The sequence below is a fragment of the Homalodisca vitripennis genome, chromosome 1, assembly GCF_021130785.1.
Source record: "Homalodisca vitripennis isolate AUS2020 chromosome 1, UT_GWSS_2.1, whole genome shotgun sequence".
Taxonomy (NCBI): domain Eukaryota; kingdom Metazoa; phylum Arthropoda; class Insecta; order Hemiptera; family Cicadellidae; genus Homalodisca; species Homalodisca vitripennis.
Window position 1 is genome coordinate 62513655 of NC_060207.1, and position 18893 is coordinate 62532547.

The 18893-nt window shown below is 33.7% G+C and overlaps 1 protein-coding gene across 2 annotated transcripts in view; it reads left to right on the forward strand.

Annotated features, from left to right (window-relative positions):
- Positions 1-18893, forward strand: part of LOC124362905 (cubilin-like) — a 277291-nt gene that overhangs the window by 160037 nt on the left and 98361 nt on the right. For both annotated transcript variants that reach the window (XM_046817792.1, XM_046817800.1), the window contains exons 36-42: positions 2287-2511; positions 6530-6717; positions 7694-7895; positions 8949-9164; positions 9802-9960; positions 13534-13724; positions 18626-18757. In XM_046817792.1, coding sequence (XP_046673748.1) covers positions 2287-2511; positions 6530-6717; positions 7694-7895; positions 8949-9164; positions 9802-9960; positions 13534-13724; positions 18626-18757 — 1313 coding nt within the window. The remainder of the gene's footprint in view (positions 1-2286; positions 2512-6529; positions 6718-7693; positions 7896-8948; positions 9165-9801; positions 9961-13533; positions 13725-18625; positions 18758-18893) is intronic.

The following is an 18893-nucleotide window of genomic DNA, read 5'->3' on the forward strand; positions in this document are numbered from 1 at the left end:
ATGGTCTGAGGTTAGTTTGGATCTGAATTTGTCTCCAAATTATTCTTTATGTTTATTAAGGGTTCTAGATACTTTATGCTTAAATGCATTGGTTTGATTCTTATTTAGCATATTGCCATAGCTCCCACATATAACTACAGACCTAGTCCCAATATCTGTGACGGGCCCCACATTTTCGCGGTTGTGTGTTAAGTATAATTGCATGAGTATTTTTTATCAGTAAAGTTATTATAATATAATTAAAACTGAAAATATAGAGTATAATGATAAATATTTTACAAGTTCAATCATAAGTTTAATAAAATTATAACACATAATTTTTATTTAAATGATAATGGCATGTGTTTATTGCTTATATGAATCACTAGTAGACTAAAACAAATATTTTGTTCAGTTAAAATAGGTCACGGTCTCTGCTGTCCATCTGCCATTAAACACAGGTTACATTATAATAACTCTATTGAATGATGGTTTTTCTAGTATTCTTCTAACTAAAATGGTCAATCAATCTCATCAGAAAAGTCAATCTTCTTGGCCAACTCATCCTCAATTGACAGGTGATAAATGATTTAGTTGTCTTTGGCTTCTTGTATTTTTCTGCTAGGTTTTTAAGGAGTTGATCAATCTACTAAAATACCGTTCAGCCATAAACACAGATACTGGAATTGTACAAAAAAGTCTTATTGCAGTACACAGATTTACAAAAATTGTTTGAAGATTTTCTCATAGGTGAAGTTGAGAAGCTTCTTTGGGTCTTTCTCCAATTGGAAGACTGTACTGCGAACGGTTTTCATATGAACAATTTCTTCAGCTAAGCTGTCTGAATCTATAAAGTCTGCAGGATACTTAGATACAAGATCGCTTGTTTTTATTTTAAGTACCTAATTTTCCAAGTCCATCATTGAAATAACTGACGAACACAGTTCACATATTTGTTCACAACTTACAAGTCTGGTTTTTAAATCAGCCATAATGAAATCCTAAACAGAAAAAACAACAGAAGATTTGAATGCATTGGTTGCCTTTAGCTGAAGTTGGTCAGGCGACTTTTCATCGTGGTTCCTTTTAGCAACAAACAGGTGGAACGCCTACTACCTCTGCAACTACTTTTGGTTTGTTGAAGGTTGTCCATGAATCTCTTTGGACCTGCAACTATTCAGTAAATCTTTAATTAGTTGTGTCTCAACATTGTCAGATAAATTTCTTCTGTATTATTAATTTTTTTGATCAATGCAAGCCAAGATCTTGAGCTAAGATGATGAAATCAAGAGGCCTTCAAAGATCCAAGTACTTTTTGAGTCTCAAAACAGTACTTCTTGCTGATGGTGTTAATGTGGGTACCTTATCTTTCAGGAACATGTATAACACTTCGAGGATTGAAGGATAGTGCTTCACAATTGTGTGTACAGCATGTAGTCTTTCACTCCAAAAGTTTCAGAAAGGCTTTGTAAAGACAAAGGTACATGTTGTTTCAACAATTCCCAATGGCTAGGGCTGCTAGAGAATAAAGAGTAAAAACTTTCAATGTTTCCAAAAATGCCATAACATCAGAATTCAGTTTAGTGGTATTGACCCAACTCTGTTGATAGAATGTGCTCAACAGGTAGAAAAAATAACATACTTGTTTTTTCCAAGTATTCCTGACTGAACACCACTAGTGTGAGCCTGCATGTTGGACTCATTGTCATAGCCCTGAACATGAAGTTAATAGTATTTTAAGAGATTTCAATGTGGACAGTATTTCATCGGTTATTGCCTCGCCTGTTTTTCCCAGTAAAGTTCATGATATCAATAAACCTTTCGCAAACTTCAAACAAATTTTTCTCTCATACACAAAGAACACTCAAAGCATGTTCTAGTGATCGTCTACGTGTTTATTGACGATTAGCTTTCATTCACGTAGAGCCCCAACAGACTCATGGCAATGCATAAACATAAATACAGAAAATACTAATTGCAAATCAAGTATTATTTTCAAAGCATGATAGTTTGTTAATTTGATTATCTATCTTCGATTTTGATATATTTGATTATCTATCTTCGATTTTGATATACAAAGCAAGACAAATATGTGAATGTTAAATTAAGCTGAAGTTCACTTTTCTCTTAGTGCAGCATTGGAATCTGATGCTGTCATAGACTTGACTCCTGAAACTGTACCCTGCATTAGAGTCTATTTTCATATTTCGTAGTCAGGTGTCTCTTATTTAGATGTGAAAAGTTTATTTTGAGCTTCTTCAATGCTGACTTTGTAATGGATACTAACTGGAACATTTATTTTTACAGGCAATAAAGTGGTCCTGACTTTTGTCAGTTTCTCCCTGGCAGAGAGTGACTACTGTAATGCAGACAATGTAGAGGTGCGAGAAGGCTCTAGTAATGGTACTCTGCTAGGAGTTTATTGTGGCTCAGATATACCGACCAACATCACATCCTACAATTCCCTCTGGCTCCGCTTCCGATCTGATGCTTTCAACACTGCCCCTGGCTTCCTTGCAGATTACAGCTTAGGTGAGGAGCCACCTTTAGTTGTGGTTTTCACAGATGTATCAAAATAAAAGGAATTAGTATATACATATAGTATGTATAATGGATAAGATTTTGAGAAAATGTTAAACATTTTCTTTTATCATCCTCATAAGTTGTAAGAACAGAGGAATGAATTGCAATTAATTACTGGTAACAGTTAAGGAGTATTCCCTAACTTCAGACAAATACTAAGGGTTACATGATTCATTACAACAGAATCAAATGTAACCATTAGTCATTTTGGTTTGTCTATGTGAGGAAAATTACTTATTTTTAAATATCAAAATAATTATTATTTGTATTTGTAAGAACACAAGCTATTTCATTGATCTAATTACAATCAATTTTTAGGATTTTGATTTTCCTTTTCCTCATGTTTCTTTGGAGTTAGTTTAATATGATTTTAATGGTTCTTTAGTTTTTAAGATTAATACTTTTAATTTTAAAATAATATGATATTTCAATGTTTAACAACCAAACAGTGTAGACCTTTTAAAGTGCATTTAAGAATTGTGTTTTTACTATTTAAATTTATAGCTTGTTATAAATAAGGTTATGATTATGATTCAAGACATTTTTATGGAAATTGTTATATTTTATTGTAAGATGTTATTTTGTACGTAACAAATCATGTAGTCTACTAGATAACCTGAGAGTACACTTGGATTTTTAAAATAATGATACAATCAATAAAATTTAATACATTATGTATAGTGTATTACTTTATTTAATATGTATAAATAAAGAGTATTTTAAACACTTAAGCATATGGATGGAATAATGAATACAACTAAATATAAGTAAAAACTAGATGTCGAAAGTGGTAGATGGCAACAAATCAGCCTGAAATACATATATTATATTAGGATCAATTCAGAGTAATTCATTATACATGAAACTATATGAAAGCTCTTTTGTAAGCTGTTACTATCTTTGTTAAATCGTGTAACTAACTTCAAATAAATGGTCTTAAATTTGGGTTGATCCAAAAAAGAATTTATTAACAATGATTGTTATATTTGTATTAAATAAATAGTAGAAATGTACCCCACAATGGGAGTCAGCTGGACATTAGTAAATTCTATAACTCTGAGTGATATCTCGGGATTGAATTAAGCTATAAACATACAATTTTATACATTTTTCTAACTATTACTATGGGTTCGAACAAAATTCCTCTTCTTTCTGTTTGTCTGTTTATATGCCTCAGAATTCTGTTTTAAACTGGATACCTCAAAAATGAATTAAGCCATGGACTTGAAATTTTGCATTCAACTTCATTTTTAAATAGACAGTGTCATACGATAGGTATGCCACTCTATGGTATTTGGCTGAGTGTTTATGTAGCCTAACTATGCACAGGATATCTTGAGAACAATTTCATCTGTAGTCTTTAAATTTGGAATGAATCCTCGCTTCTACACAAACAATAATGAGTTAAATAATGTTGCATGTCTATCATAGCTACATAAGAGGGGTCCAAAGGACCAAACTTGTAATTATAGGCCTATAACTATTGTTACAGCAGTGTCAAAGGTGTTGGAGCGGCTAGTTCATAAGCAGTTGGTTTGCTATCTCGAAACCAATAATTTACTCAGCACTTGTCAATTTGGGTTTCGAGCTGAGCGGTGTACCGTTGGCGCAGTCCAGTCCTTCATAAATGATTGCTTTGATGGTTTGGAACTAAAAAAATCTGTCAAGTTCAGATCTTATGACTTATCCAGAGCCTTTGATACTGTAAATCATCATATTCTATTAAATAAACTTAGGTCTTATGGTTTTAGTCAACTTGCTGTCAGTTTCTTTAACTCATATCTCTCAAATAGGTGTCAATATGTACATTTAAATGGCTCTATGTCAGAAACTAGGCCTGTTAAGCTAGGTGTTCCTCAGGGATCCATTTTGGGACCTACTCTATTTATTTTGTATATAAATGACTTGCCTTTTAATCTCAATGACAATTATGTTAGTACGTATTTGTTTGCTGATGACTTGGGTCTCAAGGTCTGCGCAAAAACGAGGAACGAATGTAATGAGCTACTTAGTGTTAAGACCGCAATTGTAGATGATTGGTGTGCAGCAAATAAGCTCTGTGTAAATGATAAAAAAATTCAAGATTTACATATTACCTTATCTAATAGGCCTAGTGATAATGAGGACTTAAGTCTTAAGTTTCTTGGCATTTTTATACAACCCAATCTTAAATGGCAAACTCATATTGATTATGTAGCTTCTCGAATTTCCCGAGGTATTTTTCTTATAAGATCCCTTAATGGAACTATATCTGCTAAACACTTGCTTTTTATGTACTATGCCTATATTCATAGTTTCTTAACATATGGAGTAACTTTGTGGGGCCAATCTCAGATTGCGAATAAACTGTTTGTGTTACAAAAAAGAGCAGTCAGGCTTATATGTAATGTCCAGAGTCGTGAGCACTGTAAACCACTGTTTGTAAAATTAGGTGTATTAACATTGCCGTCTATTTATGTATTAAATGTTTTGTTATATGTCAGAGATAATTTATCATTATTTATTAATCAATGTGATGTTCATAGTTATAGTACTCGTAATATAAATAATGTAGTTGTACCAAAATGTAACTTTGCTAGCACTCAAGTCAGTTTTAGATATCAGGGAATCAAATATTACAATGCTTTGCCCAATCATATCAAGGTATTAAACAGATCAAACTTTAAAAATGTTGTAAAGAAAATGTTAGTAGATTCATGTTTGTACACTGTTGATGAATTTTTAACTGTGATAAGAAGTAAGGCTATTTAAAGTAAGCTATAGATTATTTATAATATGACGTTGTTATATACATATTTTGTATTCTGACAATAAACCATTTGAATTTGAATTTGAATATCTATCAGGCAAAGAGAGACTCACTAGACCTTCTAAACCTCGTTGAAATTGCTGAATTGCTGAACCTCACTGAAAGATGAGGTTACTACTTACCTTTACCCTGTTCACCAAACCACTAGAAAATGTTAATTATTTTATCAGTCTTCCTATTTCATTAATTCTTTGAGTGCTAGTCTCAAATCACTGTCTCTGTAAAAAATACTTGATGATTTTAATGATTTTCAAAGTGAAAGTCAAATATTATTATACATACCTGTATGTAGTAAAAAGAAATCTACATACTTGTATTATCCTTGTTTTTTTCTGTCTTCTGATTTAAAAATTGTTGGACTCTTTTGGTAATTAAATGGTTTAAAATATATTTTTAATGCATATTTTGATACATGTTTTATTATAAAAAGTCTAATCTAATCATATTTACATTCATTTTAGCAACTGTCGAATAATTAAGCAGAAATGTAGAAAAATACAATTTACAGTTATTTTTATCATGATACGTTTTGAAACATGCTTTTTTTATACTGGGCTTTTGCAAAATAATCCAACAGCTTCAGCTTTGTCAATTATCTGATTTAATACATTGTGCACATTTTAGCAGTGAACTCTGTAACTATAATCACAATATGTGACTGAATAAGCTGAACCCATAAAAATATAGATTATGCAGTATAATTCAGTTTAAAATGTCAATCACATAAAGCTATTATCACAAACCCAAATTCTTCAATAGTTTTGCACTCAAAGTGTTAACCCAAGGGACTAAGCAAATCCCTTTACAATAGAGTGGTATTCTTGGATTATTTTTTTATATGACCACCACAGTCTCCAAAGAATTAAGAATCACAGATTAGATTGGTGGTGATATTGTTTAGATCTCACTTTAGTTAAATTAAAACTAATAGGAATCAAAATTCAAGAATCAACTTTTTAAGATTCGGAATTTGATTTGAGATTCAAAAATTCTGCATTTGTCCATCACTAATTAAAATACTACATAATAGTTATTTAGCTATATACATGTAGTTAACACCTTCACTGCGGCTTTATACTGGGTGACCTAAGTACTATAATTAGAAAGAATGTTCAAAGGCATCTGCAAAATGTTAAGAAAGCAACAATTTTGTTGTAGTTCATGATAATGAACTGATTGGTGACTCTGGCCAGATTGCGTCCCCGCTGTACCCCAAACCCTATACCCAGGCTAGAGACTACAAATGGACCATCACCGTGCCCTTCAACAAAGTCATTCGGATTTCCTTCTCAGAGTTCTACATGGAAAATTACATTGAAGATGAGGAGTGTTTCATTTATTTGGAGGTATTTTTCTGTTTACTTTACCATCAAGGCATACATTACGTAAAAGATTTGTCAAACAGACTTAGACCTGTGAAGGTAAAAAAATATTTGTTCAGACAATAACATTATTTTGCATTAGTAAAATATAATATATTGCATTATAGTATATATATTTATATATACAGCAGCCAGTTGACAAACATAATGAAATGCCAAATACAGGATTTTAACTATATAAAGCTAAAAGAATCTGGTACAATAATAATGGTAGATATCATAATAGTGAACATAAAAATAACAAAAGACAAGAGAATTCTATTATTAGAATTATTAATCAAACGGAATAACACGATTTTTCTGGATATTTGCCATTGTTCAGTGATACAAACAGTCAGTAACACTATGTTTCGAGATCTGCAATCTGATCTCTTCTTCAGGTAAATAACTAACCTACCACATAATTACAAACTAAGTTAAAATAAACAAATCATACCAGAGCATTGTGACACACGTAAGTCAGGAACCACAATGTATTATTATAGCCATATTTTTAACAATGTATTAGCATTGAAACATTAAAATGTAAGTTTCTGAAATAAAACATTTATGGATTTGAGATAAGTTACTATTTATAACACAGTTATTTGTATATCTGCTGTTATTTTCTTTTTTTTGCCTATACAGCAACATATTTTTTGTTTTTTCAACTCTCATGTATGCTGGCTTAATCTTATATTTTAGTACCGTAATAAACATTTTTTTAGAGAGTAAATGTATACTAAAATCATCTTCCCCTTTCTTCTTTGTAACTAATAAGATTAGCTTGTGTTATTTTTTAAATAATCTGTTTCAATAATGAACACAAAGTAGGATTGTAGAATTGACCAAATAAATTCCAGTTGGGCTGATGTGTGCTCCTACAATTAACATTAGAGAAAACATCTTCACTATCCCAATACTGTAAAATTTTACATCTGTACCGTACTATGTGTGGCAGATCTTTGATGGACTGGATGTGGATGGCAGTTTCCCCTCTCTGCTCAAGGCTTGTGGTACTGCACTGCCCGAACCTGTGGTGACCTCAGCTAATGTTGCTGCCATCAAGTTCCACAATGATCCCTATCTCCATGGCTCATACTTCCTGCTCAGGTGGGAAGCTGTCAGTCGTCAGTCTATTGCCACCATGACCGTAGACAACTGTGAGTAATGTAATTGCTTATAATTCAAAGAAAATTCATATTCAGAATATCAGCATAGTCCAGATTCCAACTCAGATACAAAAGCTATTTAAAACTATATAATTATAGTAGGTTGAAAGTAGTTAATGGTTTTCTTTTTTACCTTAAACTATATTGTTTTGCTGATTTTTATCTGTGTTCTTTTTACGGAGACAAGTTTTTGAGTTGTAGATACATACTTTCTTCAAACAAAAAGATTATTTTATCTTTTTTTTAAATTTTTATTACTTTTTATTTATTGTGCATTGTCATTTTAACTATCCTTGTTTATATCATTATCATGCGAACAAAGCCAATCATCTATTTAAGTTATGCATTGGATATTTCCATGGTATAGTAAACACTAGAAATAAAACCATAAAATAATACTACAGGACGGGTGACTTACAACTACAACATGCAGTAGCTATCTGCACTGTGCGACTATAGCGAATTCACCAATGCGCAAAAACTCATGATGGAGGATCATGGAAGTGCTGAAATCTAGTATAAAATGCCAGAATGACTTGTGTTTTGTGCGGTTATCATAGAAATGTTTCTAGCACAATTTTATTCTGTCTTACAACAGAATAAAACAGGAACGATATAATTATATATAATATACCATCAGTAGCACACTTTTACACAATCATTATGAGCCTAATATTACATCAAAAACCAGAAAGGAGTTAATTAAAGAAGCATTATAATTTAAATAAATGATAACTGAGATTTCTAATTTCAACCTGAAAAAAACACCAGTTCTCATAAATAGTTTTTTTTAGTAGTTCTAGTTTACATTTATACATCTTAGAATTTGCAATATAGGTAGAATATCAGTATTATTAAATACATAAACGTGGATTTCTAGAAGTAAAATATATACTAATTAAAAACTATTTATTGTATAAATTAAAAGAAAAAAAAATATATTTGTAGTAACGATATCTATATACAGGTGGATAGCATACCTCTGAAGAAAGAAAATAAATTGTCAAGGATTAGTACAAAACATTTATAATTTTGTCCTACCAGCTCTAGGCTGTGGGAAGGAAATACACATCAGCTCAGTGGGAATAAATAACACAGCCGTAGTATCCAGCCCTGGATACCCTCAAAACTACAAGCGAAACTTGCAGTGCACGTGGATAGTGGATACAGACCCAGGGTACCACCTTGTAATCAATTTCACTACTATGGACTTGGAACAGTTTGATGAATGTAACTCAGATTATGTTGCTGTGTACACAGGTAAGTAAATACAATTTGAACTTTAAGAAACCAGGAATAAAATGTAGTTACAAAAGTGTCTTGAAAATCATTTAAACCCTTTTAAGATGAGTGAGCTTTTTATAACCCTGCAAAGTACATTGTCCAAGAAGACAATGCGGGCTATATATAGTCTGCCTAAGCTTGCTGAAAAAGATGAGTGGTCTACATGTAGCACACCTTTGATTTTACTGTTAATGAGTCATCAAACATTGTAAAATCATGATCACTTTCTACAAATATTTAATGCCATCATGTTGGTAGTATAAGTCATCTACATTTTTCATATCAGGTAACACGTCATGTGTTTAGTACATTTTAGCTGATTTAAGGTTTGTTCCTGCTATTATATCATTATATAATTATGTGTTATTCTTATTTTCCAACCAATCAACATCAAATTTTGTACTCTTATAGAAAATGAAGTAAAAAACTGAAAAGTTTGTTTTCCTTGTTGACACCCAGGCCCTGTGAGAAGCATAGTGAGGAAGGGAACTCTATTGTAAACAACATGTGACTTATGTACTCAATCAGTACGACAATGTGCAGCAATGTATTTTCATGTTGTCTTGTCTACTTTTACGAATTCTAGCTAATATATATTGAAACTATCTTTTAGAGTCAGAGGAAGAATCAACTGGCTGGAAAGCTTTGACTTCAAAACTCTGCCTTCCCAACACTACTACTTTGTTCATTGAGGCATACCAACGTGCTAAACTCTATTTTGAAACTGATCGTACCGTTCAGAAAACTGGCTTCTCTGCTACAGTAAACGTTGGTAAGTATTATAATCTGTATTTATACCTTTTGTTTTTGTATTGTCAATTCTAAATCACAATGAGGAAAAAGATTATTTTAAAAGACCTAATTATCTTTTGGACTATGAATATTCAGTCAATGGCGCAATACTGAGTCTTTCCAACTGCTAAACTAGTGTAGAAAATGGACAATATTTCTATTTGTACATTCTTTGAGAATTACAATGGTGTCAAATTTTAAGGAATTGAGTCAAGAAAAGTACAGGCCAAATCCAACAAAATGTTCAAGCCTCCAAATCCCATTGAGTTCTTCAGTTTGTAAATTCATCAATGATGTAAAAAAGGTGCTTCACCAACCACTTCTTCAGCTCCCTCTTAAAAGCGTAGCTTAGCTTCCATGTAAGATGGCTTTTCCGAGTCCAGTCCATTCTTTGTGCTGGTAAATTAAAGTTCACAGTCCTGAGTTTGTTATATGTATGCAAGTCTCTGCTCCTTATCAAGTTGTTACAATGTACATACATTATCACTTGTAGTATATAGAGAGATATTTTGGGCCTTTTATTTTTTGGCTTATTTTATTTTCATCATCAAGTTCAATTGGTTTAATGTTTAATAATTCAACATGAGATGCAACATGCAAGTTGGGCATTATTGAATAAAGGGTTGTAGAGAACTTTAAATAATAATAATATTAATAAAACTAACAATAAAATAAAATATAATAATATCAATAATAATATACTATGATAGGCCTCTGTTAAAAACACTAAAACTATGGTTAAAATACTAAAAACTATGATTACAAATCACATGCAATTGGAAATAGATAAAACACATGCTAGTTAATAACTTTAAATTCTTAAGACTATATACAGCTCCCTTACTTTATGGGTTGTACTGCCGCACACCTTTGGACGTGCTGGACGTATAGGTCTCGGCTCCAGCAGATGGCAGTGGAGATGCATTTACGGGAGAAGGTCACACCATACTGCCGGGTGACACCTAGTCGGACCAGGGTCCCCAATTGGCCAATTATTTCACACGCCCAGAGAGTCGACTATGAAAGAATGCACGGTGACCTGTAAGCCACCAACTCGAAGAGTCTGGGCGAGGGGACCATAAGTGGGGGGAGGCGGCAATCCTTCCTCTCTCGGGCTTCGACAATGGAGCACCATCCGTCCTCATAGGGCATGGTGACATCGACCAATATAATAATTGTACCGTCACGGTCAATGACCGATGACCAAGTCAGGCAGAGGCGATCCATGTCATCTAGGACCACACACCCAGCTGTTCGAGGGGCACCCGCTGGTTCTGCATAACTCAACCCCAGGAGATGGTTGAACAGCAGCAGCGAGAAGGTCGAGGACCACGTCATGATGCTTTGTGACCACGGCTATAGTACAGAGGCAGTGACAAAGCAATGTCATGATGGGCCATGGTTTTGTCATGACGGCCGCTCCGGCAACAGCGACAGTCCCTAGCACCCCAGCACCTGCATCCATTGAGGGGAAGGATATTGAGGTGCGCCCTATGTAAAAAGCGCAGTCAGTGAACCTAGTATGGTGACCCTCATGTACGAAGTGGTTTTAAGTGAGGGCTACAGTGATGATATTGAGCTCAATAAAGGCTCTTCGATAAGAATCTCCTGAATAAGTACAAAAGACCATAGCTGATGAGAGTCAAAGAAAGTATAGTAAGCAGTTGTTGCTGTATTTTTATCACTTATTCCCTTAATTCTTTTGACAATATGGAATCCAGTGGTAAGCTTCTTACAAAGGTTGACAACATGTGTAATCCATTTGAGGTCTTTGTTAGTTGTAACAGGTTGTTAATTGTACCTAGCCTTCATAGTTTCAAGGCATGGTAGCAATCCCACCTCTTCTTTCTTGTGTCCCATGACAAGCTGCTTAGATTTGGCCTCAATTACAACAAAACTGTTGCTGTGGCAATACGGAACAACCATCTCTGTGCAGTGACTTGAAATTTTCAGTGTATTAGGTGTGCTGTCACTGAGGTATCAGCTGCATACATGATGGTTGTTGTATATTTATCCAAATAAGTATGAATGTCATTTGTAAATAAAATAAAAAGAACAGGGCCCAGCACAAATCCCTGTGGCACACCTCTTAAAATTGAGAGAGCTTTGGAACTCATATATTATTATTGTTAATTCTGCTAGTTCAACCACCTGTTGCCTGTCTGACAGATAAATCTCAAACCATCTTGCTGTAATTTCTCTGGTGCCAATTGCCTCCAATTTTACTAAAAGTTGAGCATGGTTCAGACAATCAAATGCCTTGCTGAAATCTAGTTGAATAAAATTAGTACTGCTGCCAGTTTCCAGTTGCACACTCCACTAAGACTTATAACAGCAATAGTTGAGGAATAATATTGCTAAATCGCAGTGGCTCATACTATACTCTCATTCTTATTGTCTACCACTGTAATTGTCTGTGATTAAATGTGAACTTAAATTACAGTTGTGCACATTCGGCAGGTAACCACATTGCCAATGGACCGGTTCTAACCTGGTAAAAATCTGTTCATAATAAGATCAACTGATGTATCCCACTAAATAAAATTAAAAAAACTGTTTGAAAATGTTATAGATTGACTCTTATAAGTAGATTTCTATGAAGTAGACCCGTTATAATCATCTCAATAATGGAGTTTTATGAATCTTTTTGCTTATTTGCAAATCATGAATTTTTTCTCCAAAATCACTATCTGATAAAAATTATTCACAGGAATTTTTATGTATATAGACTTATCAAATCATTTATGATAGATGATAAATTATTCGAGAATTGTGAAGAAACTATTTCCCCTACAAAATTAACACTTGAAGACAGTTTATAACTTATATTATGAATATTTAAGTATAGAATATGCCAAAATCTGTATGTAAGGATCTTGATTATTGAGTTTTATAAATATAAACATACGTAATATTATACATAATCTTAAAGGAATTATTCAAACACTTTGATAAAAACAAAGCTTAATTATATTTTGTCCATTTCAAAATAGCAAATGAAAACTATGAAATATAGGATTTACGTATTACACCATATTTATAATAATTGAAAAAATAAAAAAAGGTGTCCTTCCATATTTTATTTCACAATAAACTCAGAGATAGTTTGGTATGCAACATGATGACTTTTGCCAGAAATTCTCCTAGCAATTCAAACACAAGTTTTGAAAATTACAATAAGAGTTGTATTTTCACTATCATTTTAACAAACGTTTAAAGTTCTATAGTAAAATGTTTGTAAATTAAGGCAAAATAATAAAAATGTTACAATAATCAATATTGACAAATATTACACAACTAATTATTTGTTATTCACCAATATAAATAAACGGATAATTTCCTTGATTGTGTCTATACATGTATGTTCTTAAAACTGCAACTGTTAGCATTTTTTTTATCAAGACTGTGAGATTGAATAGAACAAAACTACATCATTTACAAAACTCAGTTATAAAATCCACTTGTTTGTTTATAAGCAGTTTTGTTTGTAAGGTTCCATTGTAGAGTATCTAAAATGTTGTAATTTGTTCATAAATCTGTTATTTGGTCACAGTGTGTGGGGGTAAACTCACGGACCCTACAGGTACTATAGATATGAGCTCCATACAACCTAATTTGTCCACTGGCGCAGTTGACTGTGACTGGGAGATTGTTGTTCACTCAGGAAGAACTATACGCCTCACATTTGATAAGTTTGACCTGCCCAAACTGGGCAGGGATACTTGTGTCAACAGTTACATTATGGTAAGTCATGTTATATTATTTTATTTTTCACAATGTTAAAGACAGAAGTTTAAATGACATCTTTAGTAAGTTATTTGTGCTACTGTTGTGTTTACTAGTAACAAAACAAGAAAGGCATATTCTTTCATTGGCAACTCAACATCAATGGATGATTCGTTCCACATAGACTCAACATCAGGTAACTTGGCTGAAAAAATCTAAATTTTAAAACAACATCTGGAAGAAATATTTAATTCATGTTATCTATATTCACTGTGTACAGGGTAGCGCATATGTCAGTTTCCCCAGAATAGAAATTTAAAGGCATTATAGGTTAATTGAATAAAACACTTTTAGGCAAGAAACCAAATTCATTATATGAAATTACTTACATATTACCATACAATGTTATAGCAGTTGTTCGAAATGTCCACCTTGATTTTGTATACATTTCATACAATGACTGAGAACAGAATCAAAAATTTTTAGCAATAAAGGTTTATTGTTATTAACAAGTTCAAATGCATTTCTAATTAGGTTTCTGAGTTCGTCAAAATTTTTCGGTTTTGAAGCATACAGTCTCTTTTATAATACTCCACAGTGAAAAATCACTACCTCTTGCAACAACCGTAAGTAACTTTCTGAGTTAACATTTCCTTGAAGAAAATAAGGACCAATCAGTGCAGTACTCGAAATATCTCCCCATACCATAAAACCAGGCACATTGAGTTCTGCTTGGATTACGTTATGAGGATTTACATCCGACGAGTACACACAGTTATGCCGATTTAATTACGATTTATGCGGATTATGTGTCCATTTACTTTGAAACACCTCATCACACCACAAAGTTGATCACAAGCAATTTGGATCAGCCTCTGAGTGGATAAGGCCCAGCGCACACAGAGCGAATGTTCTGCAACTACAGTTGCAAACCAGTTTAGTTTACCGCGCAACTATTTGATGACCTCGAATATGTATTGAAGTAGGGAGGCGCACACGATGGGACTGGTTTTTGACAATCTAAAACCAGTCTGAAACCAGTCACTTGCAACCATGGGCCCGCGGTTTCAGTTACGTTGCAGACTTCAGTTGCACGAAATAACATGGTGTTTTGCCGGTGTTTTGACAGCCGCATAGTGTCTATTTCAACATGAGTGATCAAGAACTCAACATTAAGCTCGTTGGAGCAGTGGAGAAGTATGATGTTCTGTACAACTACAAACAGTAGCTGAATACTTCAGAGTCATAGAGACTAAATTACTATCAAACGCCGAGGCAGATACCAGCAATCAGCAGATTGATAGATAACAGGGGATTAAGATGTTCCTGCTCAGCTTGATATCAAAATTGGAAGAATTGAGTGATTCGCAAATCAAACTTTTCAAACTACACGTGTTAAGGGTGATTGATGACATTTAACTCTCGGAACACCATCATGTTCATCAGCCATGTTCATCAGGACCAACACGGTCAATACTCACCTCTCCAACGATGTCCGACTGAAGAGAGTCACAAATGAATATTACTCACATGTCCAATGTAGTTGATCAAATGCAAACTGCAGATTTTTATAACACCTTTTCTGATAGCCTTCTCAACACTAATATGTAAATTCTTTTACTCAATATATATGGTTATCATCTATTGATCATCTTATTACCTGTATATGCTAATGTAATTATAAAATGACTTGTAAACTTATCTCAGAGTGATCATTAATCTTTCCTGTTCTGGAACACATTCCCTCATGGTTGTGTCTAGCTTCTCCAAGGAAGGACCAACCAATCTTGTAAGTTCTAAAAAGGAGTCTTTTATCATTCGGTAAAAATATTTACACTTCCTATCCGACTGACACAGCTATCTAGCTCCTACAAATAGCCTAGATTTCACATTGTTGCTTAAATAAGGGTGAACCCAATGCTCACTCTGTACTCTTCGCTGTGTTCGGTGTCAATAGCAGTTAACAACGTCTTCTTCGTCTGAGCCTGACATGGTAAGCGCAAACGGTCAAGTCAAGGTCTTAAAAACAAACACGTTTAAACTAATAAACACTCCACAAAAGACGCAACTGATACACAACCAACCTTTCGACGTGTACGGACAGAAGTTTTGTTTCAGTTGTAAACTAACTGCGGACGCAACTGGTTTCCAACTATAGTTGCAAAACAGACGCTCCATGTGCGCTGGGCCTAATTATTATCTCACAGAATTCCAATTGTCTATCAGAATCATCATTGTGAAGGACTTGGAGTAAAGATGGACGGTATGGCTTAAATTTGAATTGCTTTAACATTCTTTGCACACTTCTTCGTATATCTAGTTCAGCAGATGCCTTACGAGTCGATTTACCGGGACTGGCTACAAAAGCTTGAGCAACTGTCAGCAGGTTTTCTTCGTTGCAAATTGATTGTGGACGACCACACTTCTAGGCATTAAAAATGCTTCCTGTGTTTTCAAATTTCTTATTTAACTTCTGCATATACTGTCAAGTGGGTATCGCGACACCTGGATATTTACCACTAAAATCTTCAATTATTACAGCAGTATTTTTATTATGCTTCCACCACAACTGAAGGATATAAACTTGTTGTTGGGTTGTAAACATTTAAAAAACACACACACACAAATAACAGACGTAAAGAGCATCACTTTACACTAGCCACTGGAACAGACAACAATGAACATACTCTGTGTTGCTGCCAATTTAACATTGTTAGCAACCTATCGGAACAAAATATCCCAATTTATGGGGAAACTGTCATATACACCACCCTGTATTCACTGTTTATTTACTTTATGCACCTGAAGACGGGTTTTACAGAAATTACAACAAATTTGCCAAAAATTTAATGGAAAAAAAGCCTGACAAATAATTTATTGGTTATACCACTTAACCAATAACACTTCACACTTAACCACTATGTCAATATCTTATTAATCTATGCACACAAACTAGACATATATATTTATGTTATCATATATTTCAGATTAGGTTTAAAATGTAAGATTTAGATATCTCTTAGGGATTCTCGAAAAGATAATAAGACATTTTTGGGCTGAACTAATAGAAGCTTCTCAGACCAACCTCTGTACTGACTTCGTGGAAGTGAAGTTCTTGTTCATGATACGTGAAAACCTCTTATAATACACCTCTCAAATAAGTTTTACCTACTATTAAAGGTATTTTACAGCTTTTTAAAGCTTTAAAGCAGTTGGTTATTACCCTGAAAACAGTGTTCATAGGTAACATTCCTACTTCTTCTCAATAAGAAGACCAAATAATCAAAACTATTTAAAAAAATGTATTAATATTAAAAATAACAAAAGACAACATTCTGAACTCTGAATTTTCTGTATTTTCTCCTTTGAAAGACTGTGCACAGACCTCTTGATCTGTCAGTGGCTTGCCAATTAGTATATGTGACTCGATTAGTGAATAGAACCCACTGTCGAATAAGAGGGTTGGTAATAGGTAGATTTTTTCCTGTAGACACAAGTAAAGGATACCTGTTACTATGTTGATTACAATCTCCATACTTGCACTTGTCTTTATAATCTTAGCACTAGTTTTCTTGAAGATGTAAGTCAAGGATATCTGTTAGGATGAAGAATGCAATGTCCATGTTGGCATTTACCCTTATACTGTTAGCACTAGGTTTCTTGGAGATGCAAGTAAAGGGTATCTGTAAGGATGTTGGTTGCAATGTCCATGTTGGCATTTACCCTTATACTGTTAGCACTAGTTTTCTTGGAGATGTAAGTCAAGGATATCTGTTAGGATGAAGAATGCAATGTCCATGTTGGCATTTACCCTTATACTGTTAGCACTAGGTTTCTTGGAGATGCAAGTAAAGGGTATCTGTAAGGATGTTGGTTGCAATGTCCATGTTGGCATTTACCCTTATACTGTTAGCACTAGTTTTCTTGGAGATGTAAGTCAAGGATATCTGTTAGGATGAAGAATGCAATGTCCATGTTGGCATTTACCCTTATACTGTTAGCACTAGGTTTCTTGGAGATGCAAGTAAAGGGTATCTGTAAGGATGTTGGTTGCAATGTCCTTGTTGGCATTTACCCTTATACTGTTAGCACTAGGTTTCTTGGAGATGCAAGTAAAGGGTATCTGTAAGGATGTTGGTTGCAATGTCCTTGTTGGCATTTGCCTTTATACTCCTGGCACAAGTTTTCTTGTAGACGAAAGTCAAGTCATTGCGACCATTTTACTACCATGTTGATTGCAATATATACAGCAATTGGAATTTTGTATATACTTGTAACACTAGTTTTAAGTTTTTAGTTTTACTATACCGTTAAGCCTATTGCTTCATGTACATGCTCTGTTTTATCTGAACTGTGTTTTGTAGAATTTTCTAGGCTTACTTTTATGCAGGCTGCTACACCTCATTTGATATGAATTTTGCTAGAGAAGCCACTCATCAGAGAATAACTAGTTATACAGGTGTCATTTAACAGAGAATAGCTAACAATACAATTTCTTGTTATCTAACAGAGTCCATCTATACATGTTCCATATTATTAATATATCTGACTTTTACTACAAAGAAAGTAGAGGAACTTTTCTACTTTATTAAAATTTGAGACAACTAATCAATATTTTCATCTGAAACTTTTAGAGAGGTTAGTTAGCTTCTTGTGAATTCGTTTAAACCTTACTAGCTGATTTTTTAAAGGCTACCACCAAAGTGAGAACTTTAACCATGATTAATAACAGATAATTGTTAATATATTATATTATCTAAATCATAAGGCAAATTATTTCGTGATTAATTTTATTATTATGTAAAAAAATGTTTATTTTACCTACAGTTAATTTCTCTGTATTACTATCAATATAAAGTAATGTTTTAGTATTAAATAACATAAAATTACTTACTAAGATGGAAAATGTGTTGTGACAGTTCCGCAACGGAGGACACAAGGACTCTCCAGCACTTGGAGAGATGAAGTATTGTGGCCGGGAGACACCAATTCTTCCTGAGTCCTCATCCAACCGAGTCTACATATCGTACCATGCAATAGCAGGAGCTCCGGTGAGGCTTGCTTACATGCTTTGGTATAATCACTAAGCCTTCCTGCATCTCCAACCGAGTCTATATATCATATCATGCGGTAGTAGATGCTCCAGTGAGGCTTGCTTACTTGCTTTAGTATAATAACTAAGCCTTC